This window comes from Puma concolor, chromosome E1, assembly GCF_028749965.1.
Source record: "Puma concolor isolate L17-30 chromosome E1, mPumCon1.1.hap2, whole genome shotgun sequence".
Classification (NCBI taxonomy): Eukaryota; Metazoa; Chordata; class Mammalia; order Carnivora; family Felidae; genus Puma; species Puma concolor.
In genome coordinates, this window is record NC_141680.1 from 49943243 (window position 1) to 49959454 (window position 16212).

The window sequence follows — 16212 nt, forward strand, 5'->3', positions numbered from 1 at the left end:
AATTCAAAATTATATTGCCCCAACAGAAAGAGGCTGGTGTAAATGCTAGGTCAGATGGATTCTCAGCAATACTAATCAACTTCATGGCTGAGATCTAGTAAGAGTCAGAACGTCCCACAAGGTAAGTATTTTGCAGGAGGGGTAAACTGATTTTAATGTGGGATATGTGTGTATATATGTGAATATAAGCATAGTCCCGAACAAATATACAGCATGCGCACATATATTTGCTTGCATTCATTTTTCTAGGTAAATGTGAACAGTCACTGAGAAGACGTATGCTCCATCCAATGACCAGAAACCGAATCCTGGAGTTCAAGGTCCCCACCGACCCCCTCAAATGCCAGTGACAACCACTCCAGGCCACAGAGATTTCCGCACGGAGGCCCATGGAAAGTACATAAAGATGGGAAGAAAGGCGGGACTGCAAAGTAATTCCAGGGAGAAATCCCAGGGAAATGGCCCCAGAAAGCAAATGCCAGAACTTGTCTGGGGTCCTAGGTACAGATCCTCCTGCTGGGTGCTGGGCCTGGCCACCCAAGGGGCTGTGAAAAGTGCCGCGACTCTGAGAGCCCAGTGGATGAGGGCACAGTACAAAATGGGGGGGTTCTACAAATGTCCACTGATGGATAAAGAAGATGTGGTGTATATATATACAATGGAGTATTACTCGGCAATCAAAAAGAATGAAATCCTGCCATTTGCGACAATGTGGATGGAACTGGAGGGTATTATGCTAAGTGAAATAAGTCAGTCAGAGCAAGGCAGATACCATGTTTTCACTCATGTGGAATTTGAGAAACTTAAGACATAGGGGAAGGGAAGGAAAACTAAGTTACAAACAGAGAGGGGGCAAACCACAAGAGACGCTTAAACAGAGGACAAACTGAGGGTTAATGGGGGTAGGGGGTGGGGGGGCAGGGAAAATGGGCGATGGGCATTGAGGGGGGCACCTGTTGGGATGAGCCCTGGGTGTTGTATGTAAGCGAAGAATCATGGGAATCTACCCCCAAAACCAAGAGCACACTGTATACACAGTATGTTAGCTAACTTGACAATAAATTATCAAAAAAACCCCAAAACCATGGGGGCTCTACTCACGTGGTTGTTGCTTCCTTTGTTGTCTTCATACTTGGTTTCTATATGAATGGAGAATTTTGGCAGAAAGGAACACTACGGGGGGAAAAAAGGAAAGTCTCATTAGCATACCATTCTTCCTCTCTTTACACGCTCAGTACAGCCGCTGGAGGCTCTCCTGACCATCACGTCGGGAGCACCATTCTCGATCAGCAATGTTAAGATACTAGGTCAACATCCAAATTCGGACAGAAAAGCTGCCCTTGGCAACATGAACACAATCGCATCCAGAAGCCGGGCCGGAGAGAATGACCAAGCAATGGAAGGCACGTTGTCCATTTCCAGAAAGACTACGTTCTGTCAGTCCTACCACAGGCTTTAGAAAAGCGAACCCCTGAAACAGAGGCAGGTCCGGTCCCGGGGTGCTGACCTCTGCGGCGAGAAGCTGTCACTGCTGGGGACCCAGCCTTCACCTTCACGTGAGTATTCCCATAAAGCAAGGGAGGTAGTTAGTATGGGATTACCGAAGTCAGACACACCTGGCTTTTCGTTTCGAATTTATGACTGGATAGCTACGTGAGTTTGGACAAGTCATTTAATTTTTCTGAGCCGCGGCAGTATTAATATGGGGATAATAACTATTACCCAGGAGTGACTTTCTGGGGGTTAAGTCATCACGTGTGTAAGTCGTGTAAGTGCCGGGCGCAGAGGAGGCATTCCGCAAATGACAGCAACTGATTGCGGTAAGCTTGATGGAAAAGGCAGCCCCCCTTTTTGCCAGCACGAGGGGGAAAAACCCCCAAACACTCTGTCCTACCATCCCCGTCTCACTGAACCACACTGTGTGCATTAAGTGGACTTCAAGGGTTAAGGGGACTTGAGAAGAGGCTTTTGATGGATGTTGACGTAACCTCCCTCCTGCTGCCACTGAGCTGGCCAGTGACTTCCTCGGCCACCAGAGATGGGACTGAAGGCCTAATAGGTAAAATGACCCGGCAACTCCACCGGGAGCTGCAGGTGTCGGAGAAATGAGACTCCTGCCGACAGGCTCACAATCCTGAGTCTGGCTTTCATTTATTTACCCCACGTGCACAGAGCACATATTCTCTATATCAGGCACCAGTCTAAGTATGTCCAAGTGCTCGTTCATTTATTCCTCCTAACTATGCCATGAAGTAGATACTACTGTTATCAGCCCTGCTTTAGAGACGACGGCATGGAGGCAAAGAGAGGTTAAGTAAACTTAGGCCCATGATCACACAGCTCGTCAACAGTAGCATCAAGATAGCAAGGCTAGTGGCCTGGTCCCAGTGTCCTTGCTTTTCATCACCCCTGCCCCCAAGCTGGTTCTCAAAGTGGGGTCTCCACACCTGTAGCAGTACCTGTCAGAAATGCCAATTCTTGGGCCCAACCCCGTACCCACTGAATCAGAAACTCCAGGGAAGGTGCCCGGGCATCTGTGTTTCACAAGCCATCCAGGGGATGCAGATGTGGGCTTGCACTGGAAAACCACCTCATTACCCCGTGCATGGGGAGAAAACAGTGCATTATCTAAAATCCATTAGTCCCCAATCCCTCACCCCACGTGCTTCATCCCCCCAAGTCTAGGATCCCCTTTCAGCCTAGCTGAGAACCCCAGTGGCATGTGTACAGGAAGGCAGAGGCCTTGGACGTGCCATTGATAATTCTGACATCACGTGACTGTGTGCATTCGGCGTTCATCTGTCTCAATCCAAGTGAAACACGCAAACTGAACCGTGACTAAGGAAACACAGAAACAATCAATCCCAGTAATTGCCTTTATGGAGAATGAGGCTCTGAGATTATTCATTAACACCTTCTTTGCTGTCTCCTCTCAAATCTCTCACTCCACAGTTGCTGCCCTCACACCCTCTGTCCCTGGGGGTTCCAAGGAGGGGCTGCTCCTCATGAATCGAGGCCCTGGAGGAATCGGAGCGGCTCAGAACCCCATGGCAGAGCTCTTGACATGTGAACCTGGAGAGATGCACCTGCCAAGACCCTTTTAAAAATGTCAAGCCTTCCGGCAAACTGATCGGTCCTTTTTAACCCATAATTCATCTGAGAATCAACTTAATGCGTGCACAGAGCCAGATGGCGAGAGAACAGAGCCGTCTTGGGTGGGGAGCTGGGTCCGGGTGCATCAGAGTGGAACCCCACAAGGAGTTTTTATCGGTTGAAACTCTAAACCACTTAACTAAGGTCAAACAAATGAATCCGGGTATTCAACCCAAATATGAAATGCAAAACTCTTATGCAAATTAGCAGATGCTGTTATTTTTGAGTCAAGGGCTTAGGTTATTTTCATATCAGAATGGCAATCTTGCCAGAGGCAGGGAGCACACCTGGCTCCGGTGAGGCAGCGGGGAAAACCCGGATCGGACAGGTCAACTCTGGGCTGGTCAAGGTCTTCCCCTATAGCACCGGGTTCGGGACTGACAATCTCCAGGGGCTATCTGATGGCTGGTTCTCAGAGCCCCAGAGGCTGGTGTCTCAGCCTCTGAATGTGGAGGATCTCTGGCCTGGGGCATTTCCAGAAAGATCACTAAAAACTTTCCGGCTAGAAGTCTATCTCGAGACCGAGTTCTGCTTGCCCTACACAGGTTAACTTCCCTAAAGACCCAGCCCACTAATCCTAGTACAGCCTCGGTGATTAAGCAAGGTTCTTCTTTCTCCCTGGCTGGCTTCCTGTTGTGTCTCACTACTGAGGTTGTCATAAATCCCTTCCCTTCTCTAGATCACCCAGGTCTAGAGAAGTCTGCGGGCTTACCTCTTCCTCCCTCGCAACTAGTAATTTTGATTCATAGTTTAACGAGGCCATGTGATAGAAACACCAACAACTTCCCTCTCCTCCACTGCTAATCTGCTTATTTCTTTAAAAAAAATTTTTTTTTCGGGGCGCCTGGGTGGCGCAGTCGGTTAAGCGTCCGACTTCAGCCGGGTCACGATCTCGCGGTCCGTGAGTTCGAGCCCCGCGTCAGGCTCTGGGCTGATGGCTCAGAGCCTGGAGCCTGTTTCCGATTCTGTGTCTCCCTCTCTCTCTGCCCCTCCCCCGTTCATGCTCTGTCTCTCTCTGTCCCAAAAATAAATAAACGTTGAAAAAAAAAAAAAATTTTTATTTATTTATTTTTGGGACAGAGAGAGACAGAGCATGAACGGGGGAGGGGCAGAGAGAGAGGGAGACACAGAATCGGAAACAGGCTCCAGGCTCTGAGCCATCAGCCCAGAGCCTGACGCGGGGCTCGAACTCACGGACCGCGAGATCGTGACCCGGCTGAAGTCGGACGCTTAACCGACTGCGCCACCCAGGCGCCCCACTAATCTGCTTATTTCTATATGCTGCTTCTTATTCCTTGTGAATCAGACAAAGATGTTGCTTTCTGTATTCCAGTGGAAAATAATGTAACGACAAGGACTGAAGAAGTGAGGGCAGCAGACCCAGGCTCGAATCTGAGATGTATGGATTCGAGCAAATTATTTTGGCATTCCCGGCCTCAGTTTCCTCGCAACAGAAGGGAGACCACCCTTCTCTACTCTGTAGGAGTGTTGAGAAGATCACTGAGATCATTCCAGTAACCCCCAGCACAGTGCCTGGCACATAGCAGGTGCACAGCAAAAAATTTTAAGTCTCTTCCCTGGAAACTTGTTCCATCGATTACTTGCATCTTCTCCCTGCTTCCTGCCTGCAGCCTAAAAATATCATGAAAGGTGTCATCTTCCTTAAAAACTAGTATCAAAGTACCCTTGGTGATGTTCCTTCCTTCATCCACAATTAATTCCATTTCCCTTTGTCTCCCCATCAAACTCTATTAAAAAGTAGCCCATGCTCTGCTGTTTTTTCACCTCTCACCTCTTCTCAACCAGAGCAACAGGGTATGGAAACAACCGAGAGTCAAAGAATTTTCAAACAAACATCGCTTCCCTGTCGTCCACACCCTGAGGAACTCTCTATCCTGTTCGGTAGGAGTCCAGAATTCCACCTTTCTGGAAAGCGGTTCCTTCTCTGCCTTCCGTTCCCTCCTCCACCCCTTCAATGGAGAGGTCCCCTCGGATTTTGTCCTCTGCCCTATTTTCTTGCACCAAACCCTCTCCCCTGGGGAATCTCATCTGCCCCTCACTTTTCCTAGACCATGTTATCTGGCTGCCTCCCAAGCTGACGTCTAACCCCACCTGCTTTTCTCACGTATGCAGCTCCCCGCCGGCCATCCCCAGCAAGGGTCCAAACTGAAAGGTCCATACTGAATTAGAATGTTCCCTGCACTGTATGAGATTCCTGGGGCTGCCGTAGCAAATTGGTACAGGCAGGGTAGTATAACGCAGCAGTTTACCTGCTCAGTTCTGGAGCCCAGAAGTCTGAAATCAAGGTGTTGGCAATGCTGCCCTCCCTCGGAAGGCTCCAGGGAGAACCCTTCCCTGCCTCTTCCAGCTTCTGGTGGCCCCAGGGGCTCCCTGGTTTGTGGTTGCCTCCCTCCAGTCTCTACCGGTGTCTTCACATCACCCTCGTCTCTCTGGGTGTCCTCTCCTTTTCTTATAAGACACCAGTTACTAGATTCAGGCCATCTTAATTTTTTTTTTTTTAACGTTTATTTATTTATTTTTTTGGGGGGGACAGAGAGAGACAGAGCTTGAACGGGGGAGGGGCAGAGAGAGAGGGAGACACAGAATCGGAAACAGGCTCCAGGCTCTGAGCCATCAGCCCAGAGCCTGACGCGGGGCTCGAACTCACGGACCGCGAGATCGTGACCTGGCTGAAGTCGGCCGCTTAACTGACTGCGCCACCCAGGCGCCCCCAGGCCATCTTAAATCTAGTGTGATTTCATCTTGCACCTTGAGGTCCTTAACTAATTGTATCTGCCAAGAACCTATTTCCAAAAAGGTCACGTTCTGAGGTTCCGGTGGACACGAATTTTGAGGGGACACCATTCAATCCACTACTCTCACCCATCACGGCCAGTGAACCTCCAAATCCTGCTGGCTCAGCTTCCCCCCTTAAAGGCAAGACCTAGAGTCTTCTATATCCGATCCTAATTTTCTTTATATCTCTGTCCTGTATTCCTCCCATAGTCCACCACAGAAGAGTGCTCGCCACTCCCTGGAACACTTCTGGCTGCCATGTTTTTTTTTGTTTTTGTTTTTTCCTGCCTACAGTTCCCTTAGCCTGAAGTCTCCTACACAGCCCATCTCAAATCCCATGTCAGAATGTTGACCCCATGTGTGCGGGTAGCGTTCTGTTTGTACCTGTGTCATAGCACTTATCTCCTTGTCCATCATCACCATTAGCTGCCAGGTGTCCACCTCACCAGCCAGAAGATAAGTCTGCAACACTGTTCCATCAAGAAGACCCCCTCCTCACTCCTGCTGTCACGAGGAATGGCGTAAGTCACAGTCACCCCGTCATTCGGGCATCAAAGCTTCTGTGACGGAGGGCTTTGCTCCAGCTAGGAATACACCATCTCACCCGGTCACTCTCACATTTCTCAAAGTGGAGTACCCCACCTTCCAAACCCAGACTTTCTCCAAACACGTCACATCCCCTAAAGATTCTGACACATTTCCATCAGGGAGGGGGATTCCGTAACACTGAAGGAATGATCAGGAGTGTGGGAGCAGAAAAAAAAAAAAGGGGGGAACCCAGACACAACCAACTGGAACATGCTGCAGGAAGGGAGACGTCAGGAGCGTCCCCCATTGGCTGAACCTGGAAGGCGTCAAGTGATTCGGAGGACTCCTATGCTCTCTAGGGTACAGTCACTTGGGAACAGTGAACACTTCAAGTCCCATCTGGCTCATGATCCAACATGAAGGACAACCTGAAGGAAAGACTAAAACCCTCCCGCCAGATAGAATGCTCAGATGGCCCCCAAGATTCCCAGCCCTTGATAAACACACCTGGCACAGTTCCTTCCCCTCAAGTGTGGGCAACACCTGTGAGCACCATAGGGTAGGAGCCCCTCTGATCGGATTACCAAGGTGATCCGTTGGTACACCTTACATAAGACTTATTTTTTGAAGAAGCAGAGATTCTGGCTGCTCTTGAAGAAGTGAGCTGCCATGAGGGGAGAGGACCATGTGGCCAGAGCCCAAGGGAACCCTCCAGGAGCCGAGATAGAGAGAGAGAGAGAGAGAGAGAGAGAGAGAGAGAGAGAGACCTCTGGAGACCAGCCAATGAGAAAAGTGGACTTCAGTCCTACAACAGCAAGGAACCGATACTTGCCAAAAAACTAGTGAGCTTGGAAGAGGACCCTGAGCCTAGATGAGATTGGAGCCCAGCCGAGTGAGGCTCTGAGCCAGGACCCTGCCAACCTGCGCCCAGGAGACACTCTGAGGCCGTAAATGCGTGTTGTTTAAAGTTGCTACGTTTGTGGGAAATTGGTTATGTGACGATAGAAAAGCCAACACAACACCCAACCTCAAGAATCCAACCACTGCTTCCCTTTCAAATCACCCATCCGGCTTTCATCTGAGTAAAAGATCACTCAAGTCGAAGTGTGAACAGGTCCCAGGAAATGGGGACTCTGTACTCTTGGAACTTAGTAGCTCCGGCTGTGAGGTCAACTGCTTTGTCAATGACCACAGAGAGAGCAGGACACAATGACCCCACAGGAAGCAAGAATACAGTAGAAGGAATACAGATTTTCGAGTGAGATGCACGTTAGTTCGAGCCCTGGCTTCTTTTTTCACAAGTTACCGTGTGATTCGGAGTAAATTCCTGAGTCCCTTTGAGCCTTCGTTTTCTCACCCATAAAACGGAGACGATACCAACCTCAGCGCCGTGGGGTGAAGACTGAACGATCTAACAAAGGGCCATGCAGTGTCTGGCGGGACAGGTCCTCGGGTGCTGGCCCGTCCCACCGTACCGGTCCTCACGAGATCCCACAGGCTCCGCGGGGAGAAAATAAACTGGGTGGGGAGATCCTCCGCTGCATAGGTGCATGGACACACTGGGAGGCTGTGGGCCTGTGGGTGCGGTGCAAGAAAAGGACACTCGATTGGTCCTTCCCACGACGTGGGCGGTGGCCATGCCACAGAGCGGGTTTGGGCTTTTTCCGCCTCGCTCTGCCGCTGGACCCGCTCTGTTGTTGAGGACGCGTCCTATCGTCCGTGCCCACAGTGTCCTCCTTTTCCTGAAAGCCTGGGAGCTCCTGCCTCTGAGCAGGGGCTCGATCCCCTGACCTCTCCTCTGCTTCCCTCGACCCCCTGCCAGCTTCAGGCAGGGAAACAAGAACACTACCGGGATCCCCGTGGACTCTCTTCTTTCCTAGATGTAAAGCCTCTACGCCTGCGCGTTCACTCAGCCTTATTACAAAAACTGAGGTTCAGATGAGTTGAAAAATAGCATCACAAAACAGCATTTGGGAGCCCCGGGGGCCCCACGAGATGACCCTGCTTACAGGCAGAAGATTGGGGCAGTGACTCTAGGGTAGTAAGATGAGGCAGGGAGACGGGCAATAAAATGCCCTAATCCCCTTGGAGCCTGGGGGACACCATGAGTCATTCAGCCCCTCCCTGCTCTCCTTCCTCTCCTGGGCCCTTTCAAGATCTGGAATCTTCTTTCTCACGAAAACTCTCTTTCTCCCTTTCTCTTCTTGACTAGAAGAAAAACAGCTTGGCCAGGAGAACTGTAACAAATATTCACTTTCTTACACCCAGGGTCTGTTTTGCCCCTAACCCCGTAAAAATAGTAGCTGTGTCACGGAGAAATCAGAGAAACGAGGCAGAGTTCTGCCGTCATCTCCACTTTGATTTGCTAGCTTAGATCCTCCGGAGCCAGAAGAGTCTCAGTAGGGCTGCTGTCATCCGCTCCCGCTGTGACCAAGCTTCCTTTGTACCCAGTATCTACACATCTTTCATTTGCCTTCCTAACGCAACGGCAGCCAAGGAGATCGCCGGGTACCTGTGAAATCTCTAGCACCTAAAGCTGAACGTGCACGAAAGTGATGGTTCTTTGTCGAACATTTGAACGCATGTGCTTGTATCTTTTGGAAGTGACGAGAGAATCTGCAGTTGGGGAAAAAGAATGCCAGGAAAAACAAGCAAAGTACCTCCCTCGGCTTCTGCAAGAATAATTTTCCAGACCAAGCAACTCCCAGGTTCAGTGTCGGGAAGCGAAAGCAGCCTATGCAAAATGCACGGCAGGGCTGAATTTTCAATTCACTACAGACATGCTTTGGAAAAATGAAAGGGCTATTTTTAGTCCGGTGATTGATTAGGGTTGCTATGGCAATCAGAAACACTTACGAGAAGAAAACTAAATACAAGCAAGTCTTAAAGAGAAAGGGGCAAGCCCATGGGAATTTCATAGTTAGCTTCTGGGTGGTGCCGAAAACCCTTTCTGCAGTCCCCACCCGTGCACAGAGAGAGCAAATGGTGGCCGCAGAGACCCAGGCAGGGGAGTCAAGTCTGAGGCTCTCCAGGGGGCTGCCCTTCAGAAGCGTGCGGTGACAAAACTTCTGGAAGAATGAGCGCCGTTCAGGTAGAGGATCGCCATTCCTGTCACGCTATAGACGCCCACAGCACCCATGAAAACCATGAGCTAAAGGGTAGTAATCCCACCCTACATCAGTTTACAAAGGAAAGTGAAAATCATATTCTCTCTCACAGTATAGTTCTTTTAAAAAATTTTTCATCTTTATTTATTTATTTTTGAGAGAGTGAGAGAGAGAGAGAACTCGTGCCGTGGGGGAGGGGCAGGGAGATGGGAGAGAGATGGGGGGGAGAGAGAGAGAGAGAGAGAGAGAGAGAGAATCCCAAGCAGACTCTGCATTGTAAGTGTGGAGCTCAGGGTGGGGCTCGAACCCAGGAACTGTGAGATCATGACCTCAGCCAAAGGCATATGCTCAACCAACTGAGCCACCCAGCCACCCCTCCGTTTAACCTTCTGAGGAACTGTCAGGTGGTTTTCCAAATCGACTGCACCATTTTACATTCCCGATATGAGGGTTCCAGGTTGTCCACATCCTTTCCAACATTTATTACTTACTGCCCAGGTGTTTCTTCACCTTGGGAAGTTTTGGTATATCTTTGGGTGAAAATGATGATGCAGGGTAACCACAGTCAGCATGCTTTATGCCCATGCTGAGACAGACATGACCCAGCACTGAGGTAATGATGACCATAATATGAGGTAACGATGACCATAATATGGCATTATTCCAAGTATTTGATCTATGATAATTCTGTTATTAACTCTTCACCCTCGTACAACTCGATGAGGGATGTACTATCATTACCCCCATTTTACAGATAAGAAACAAAAGCACGGAAAGGTTAATCATGGAACATTTACATGATGGAGCTGAGATTCAGCTCAAGCTGTCAGGCAAGGAAGTTCGTGCTTGTGACCCTACATTCTGCTGCCTCTTGAGCACTGGGAAAGCACACGAGTGCTTCGAGTGGAGTTGAGCACTCGGTCAGGGGTGATGGTGACTAAGGCAGAGACAGGCTTTGCTTTTCAGTTTGTCCTGTGGCCCCTGAGAACAAAGAAAATGTGTGTGTGTACATCTGCCAAATGATAGATGTGTCCTACTTCAAACAAGCCCGAAGAAGAAAACAACTGTTTACTCAAAAGGTAAATTGAGGGGCGCCCGGGTGGCTCAGCCGGTCAAGTGTCCGACTCTGGATTTCAGCGCAGGGCACAATCTCACAGTTTGTGGGACTGAGCCCTGCATTGGGCTCTGTGCTGTCAGCACAGAGCCTGCTTTGGATTCTCTCTCTTCCTCTCTCTCTCTCTGCTCCTCCCCGCCCCCTCTCAAAATAAATAAATAAATAAATAAACGTTAAAAATAAAAGAAAGATAAACTGGGGAAGTAATTATTCATCGAAGAAATTCACAGTGATATCCCTTCAAATGCCAAAATATCCTAGTACCTTTCAAATACAATCATTTTCAAAAACTGATTTTAAATATGATGGCTTAAGTTGATTCCCGCTGTGAAGTACTTTCAAAACCCTGCTCAGGACTCAAGGAAGGGCAGAAATTCTCAAGTGTAAAAAATATTACGAAGAAAAAAAACATTCATTATCGCATTGCTGTTGTATTTTACGATAAACATCTACTTTTAGAAAAGACATGGAAACAATCCAAAGACCACCAACAGAGGGTTGGTTAAGTACATTACGGTGAACTCTACAGCCATTAAAATGTAAAGTGTTAAAACAGGATGACCCATTTTTGTAAAAAGAAAACAAAAACATGCTAAAAAAAAAAGCATGTTAGTATATGCACAGAAAACATGGAGAAACAGACACCAAAATATTCTCATGGAGGAGATCAGCAGAAATCACGAGCCCCTTTTATCTGCCCTCATATACATTTTTATATTTTTATGTTTTAATTTTTTTAATATTTATTTTTGAAAGAGAGAGAGAGAGAGAGAGAGAGAGAGACAGAGTGTAAGTGGGGGGTGGGCAAGAGAGAGGGAGACACAGAATCCAAAGCAGGCTGCAGGCTCTGAGCTGTCAGCACAGAGCCTGATGTGGGGCTCGAACTCACTCAAATGGCGAGATCATGACATGAGCCGAAGTCAGACCCTCAACCGACTGAGCCAGGGAGCACCCAGGCGCCCCCTGATACACATTTTTATAATGCTTGCATTTGACAATAAACATCTACTTTTTCAGTAGGAAAGAAAAATTCAAAGCAGTAAAAAAGTAAATAAATATGTCAATGAGATCCCAAAGGAACTATATGGGATCTAATGGAAATCGCAAGGTATTCCAGAAATTCTCTTCATTTTAGTCCACTTTAACCTAAAGGGGAGCATATTATAAAGAGCATGGTTGAGTAGATGGAGGAGGTGTAAGTGAAGGAAGTTTGGGAAATGGCTACTTCAAGTGGTTCCCATCTCATCCATCATACTTGTTCACGGATGAGGAAGGATCTCAGGGATGATACAGTCCTGGAGTTCACACCGCTTTTTAAATGGCACCAGGGTTCTTTCTACAAATAAAGCATTATGTAGGGACATGGTGGCTGGTGAGGCATGTCCATGGAACCTCCTGGACCAACAAAAGCAAAGTTTGAGAACCAACGATTGAGCTCAATAGCAGTGTTTTATTGCCGGTTACCAGCCGGAATCCTTCCACGTCTGAGGACAAACCTTCCAAGGAGGCTCAAAGACAAGACTGTTAAATGGAAGACTTGAGAAGCTGGCATGGGGTAGATGAAGTGTTTATAGGCTTTCAAAAGATCACTTCCTTTTAGCTTTTGTCCGGAACTCAATGCATTCCTCTCCGGCCATCTTGTTCTGTCTCCGTGCTCACGGGTCCCCCTGCTATCCATGAACATTAAACTCAATATAGACTTGACCTTCTCTCTAATGGAATTCCCCTGAAGACATTGATTCTCTGGTACTGTATTCTATATTATCATATTAAATGTACTCCAAGGCCGTACAGGGTATTTCAGCCTGAGATGGGATCATTAGTAAAAATGAATCTGCAAATGTTTTCAAGTTTCACCAGCAGGAGACCTACACGAGAATGTGCCACAGGGCTCGTGAGATCAAGTCTAGAATTTAGGAGTTACTGTCTTTTTGGACTCTGGGGCTGCAGTCTGTGTTGTTTGTAAACTAGGAGACTATGGGTGGTCAATCTGTACGTAAAGGCAGCTGATAGATATCTAGATCTTAAAGTAACTCTCAACTTCCTTTACTCCGTTTTTAAATACTTTTGTTTTTTTTTAATTATTAATTAATTCATTAATTTTGCCCATAATTGTAAAGTGTTTTACACACACATACACACACAGTCACATATATAAACTCCTCTATTAGGCAGAGATCCTTCACATACACACACACCAGTTTCAAGAAGGCGTATGTCCAGCTGTCCCTCCCATCTACTCAGAATTGCAGTCATCATGCAGGCAAAGGTGCACAGGAAGGAAGGGGAGCTATCCGGGCTTCCACTGGGTTCTTGGGTTCCGAGGGCCATGTATGACTTTACACCTAGATAGGGTGGGTGGCAATGCAATGGGGTGATTGGGAAAATAAACTGCAATGACAGTTCCAGAAAACTGAGAAGAGGAACCCAGGTGGAGGAGGAGGAGGAGGAGGAGGAGGAGGAGGAGGAGGAGGAGGAGGAAGAAGAAGAAGAAGAAGAAGAAGAAGAAGAAGAAGAGAAGAATTTTAAATTATTTTTTTTTAATGTTTATTCTTATACTGAGAGCAACAGAGCGCGAGCGGGGCAAGGGCAGAGAGAGAGGGAGACAGAATCAGAAGCAGGCTCCAGGCTCCGAGCCGTCAGCACAGAGCCCGACGCGGGGCTCGAACTCACGAACCGCGAGATCATGACCTGGGCCGAGGTCGGACGCTTAACCCACTGAGCCACCCAGGCGCCCCAAGAAGAAGAATTTTAAAGCAAAGAGAAGGAGAAAGGGATTGCATGTAAAGGATAACGATGACGATGAGTCTGAGTGACTTCCCTAATATATGCTGCACAGGAAGAAAAGGGTGGCCAAGAAGAACAGTGGGGCCTGAAAGAGAAGTGGGGGAGGACGAGAGGACGGGACCGAGTGGAAGGAAAACATCTGTCTGTATTCCAGCCCCCACCGAAAACATCTGTCTGTATTCCAGCCCCCAGCCTCTGTGAGGCTACTCAGCAGCTTGCACCCTACACTGAGGCTCTCTGTTCATTCATTAGTTCATTCATCGCAGGAGCCTCTTCCGTCCTCTGACAAGCTGAGTAACAGCATCTTGCAGGAGAAGCAAGGCCAGGAGGGAGAGGCAGTGAAGACATGAATGAAAATATGTTTTCTCAATGGGGCATGGTTTGCTGCTGGCGCCTCTACGAAAATCGAGCAGGGAAACTAAATTCAGGCTCATACAGTCTAAAGCTGGACCTGTCACGGAGAAATAAGCAGAAGGTGCCTGTGAATACTGATAGCTACACACAATGAAGGCAGGACAGGGATTTAAAGAGACAGGCAGAACACATCCAATGAAAAAGAATTACACGTAAATAATAGAGATGGGAAAGACTCAGAGGAACTCCCCAAATACACAGGCTGCATAGCAAACTTTATGACAAGCCTTCTCAATTAAAAACTGTAAGAACCACCCCTCTGAACCAAACCAGGCACATTCCTTATTTAAAAATATATTAAAAAACAAACAAACAACAAATCGCACTCACTCTTAAAAAGAAGATCAATGTTGAGATTCTGAACTGAAAAGATGTTAGATATCACACAGTTGAGATTATCTTAGTGGTCAGAGGGTCAAAAACACGGGGGCAATTTTGCACTCACTTTATTTTAATCACCAAATTTAGGCAATTTATTGTATTTTTACACAACGAAATCTGCCCCACAAAATCTGTGCAGTTGTACTATTCTTCCCTCCCCAACATACACTGAACACAATTCCATAGGTACTAATAAACCAGAGAAGAGAAATCCAATTTTCAGTGCCACAAGTGGAAAACAGAAAACAAAAGAGAAGGAAGATTCTATGAAACGTGTATTTTCTCTCTGATGACTGACCCATATAAAGTCATTCTGAGTGGTGTTTTAATTTTTTTTTTTTTTTTAATTTTTTTTTTTTTCAACGTTTATTTATTTTTGGGACAGAGAGAGACAGAGCATGAATGGGGGAGGGGCAGAGAGAGAGGGAGACACAGAATCGGAAACAGGCTCCAGGCTCCGAGCCATCAGCCCAGAGCCCGACGCGGGGCTCGAACTCACGGACCGCGAGATCGTGACCTGGCTGAAGTCGGACGCTTAACCGACTGCGCCACCCAGGCGCCCCTGAGCGGTGTTTTAAAAAATGCAAACAATTTTGGGGCGCCTGTTTTAAAAAATGCAAACAATTTTGGGGCGCCTGTTTTAAAAAATGCAAACAATTTTGGGGCGCCTGGGTGGCGCAGTCGGTTAAGCGTCCGACTTCAACCAGGTCACGATCTCGCGGTCCGTGAGTTCGAGCCCCGCGTCGGGCTCTGGGCTGATGGCTCGGAGCCTGGAGCCTGTTTCCGATTCTGTGTCTCCCTCTCTCTCTGCCCCTCCCCCGTTCATGCTCTGTCTCTCTCTGTCCCAAAAATAAATAAACGTTTAAAAAAAAAAATTTATAAAAAAAAAAATGCAAACAATTTCAAAATGTTAACGTTATGGTAGAGAAGCCCATTTTATCGCCTGCCCTCTCCCCCAAGATGGCTGAATTACTTTTCTTTGAAGTACAAGGAACAGCTTGGGAACAGCCAGAGGAAATGGAAAAGGGGATCCACCAGACAAAGAACACTGCTTTTCCAAGGATCCTGAGTCACCAGGCACCAACTGACTAGGTCTGTGAATAAGGTCCCCCCCGCCACCCCCTACATGACCAGTTCATTTTCGAAATAGAAACAAATCACTGTCATCTCCGTGCAGGGCTGCCTTTGCTGTGGGGTCACACGGCACCATTTGGAAAGAAATTCACAGGTCATTACTGTTGGGAGTCTTTCAAACCACTGGTATTTGAGGAACAGTAATCACTATGCAATGTATTAACTCACTGAAATTTTAGAGAAAACAACATTTACTGAAATAGAATTGATCCACTGACCTATTTTGTGGGTGCATAATGGCTCTAACCCTGAGAGAAGCTTCTGGAGCTCCCCTAAGGTTTAGAAGGCTGTCCTTACAAAACCCAAGATCCCAAGGAGAAAATAAGTGTGGAAAGTGCTGCAGCTCCCATGTGAAGATTCACAATGTATGGCAGAAAAGTGAAGCCTCTGACAAGTCCTGCAATAACTTAAGCTTTGTAGCTTTGCGTAACCCAGTGCTTCCCAACCTAACTGGCTGTGCACAATTTAATGATAGGTGTAAGTGGTTTTAGACTCTTTCCACCTAAAATCTCTTGACCCCTGAAGATTTCTGAACTTGGCTATTCTGACTCTCGACTATTTATGGTCTATGACCTGTGTCATGACCTATGTCTCCCTTGACTTTTTTCTTTTCTTTCTCTGGGAGGGTCCTCCTCCAGCCTGTGGCTAAGTGCTGCCTTGCTCATCTGCGCCCCCAACTGGAAGGCTGTTTCTTTTTGATCACCACGATTACCTTCTGCCCTGGATATTCAGGGTTAATTGCGACGTGGAGATAAAAGTTATTTCCTAACTATCTAACCCCCATCCCTACCCTTGTCT

General features: G+C 47.6%; 1 protein-coding gene across 7 annotated transcripts in view; it reads right to left on the minus strand.

Annotated features, from left to right (window-relative positions):
- Positions 1–16212, minus strand: part of PITPNC1 (phosphatidylinositol transfer protein cytoplasmic 1) — a 270127-nt gene that overhangs the window by 88419 nt on the left and 165496 nt on the right. For all 7 annotated transcript variants that reach the window (XM_086687793.1, XM_086687795.1, XM_086687794.1 and 4 more), the window contains one exon: positions 1102–1173. In XM_086687793.1, the coding sequence (XP_086543919.1) occupies positions 1102–1173 (72 nt within the window). The remainder of the gene's footprint in view (positions 1–1101; positions 1174–16212) is intronic.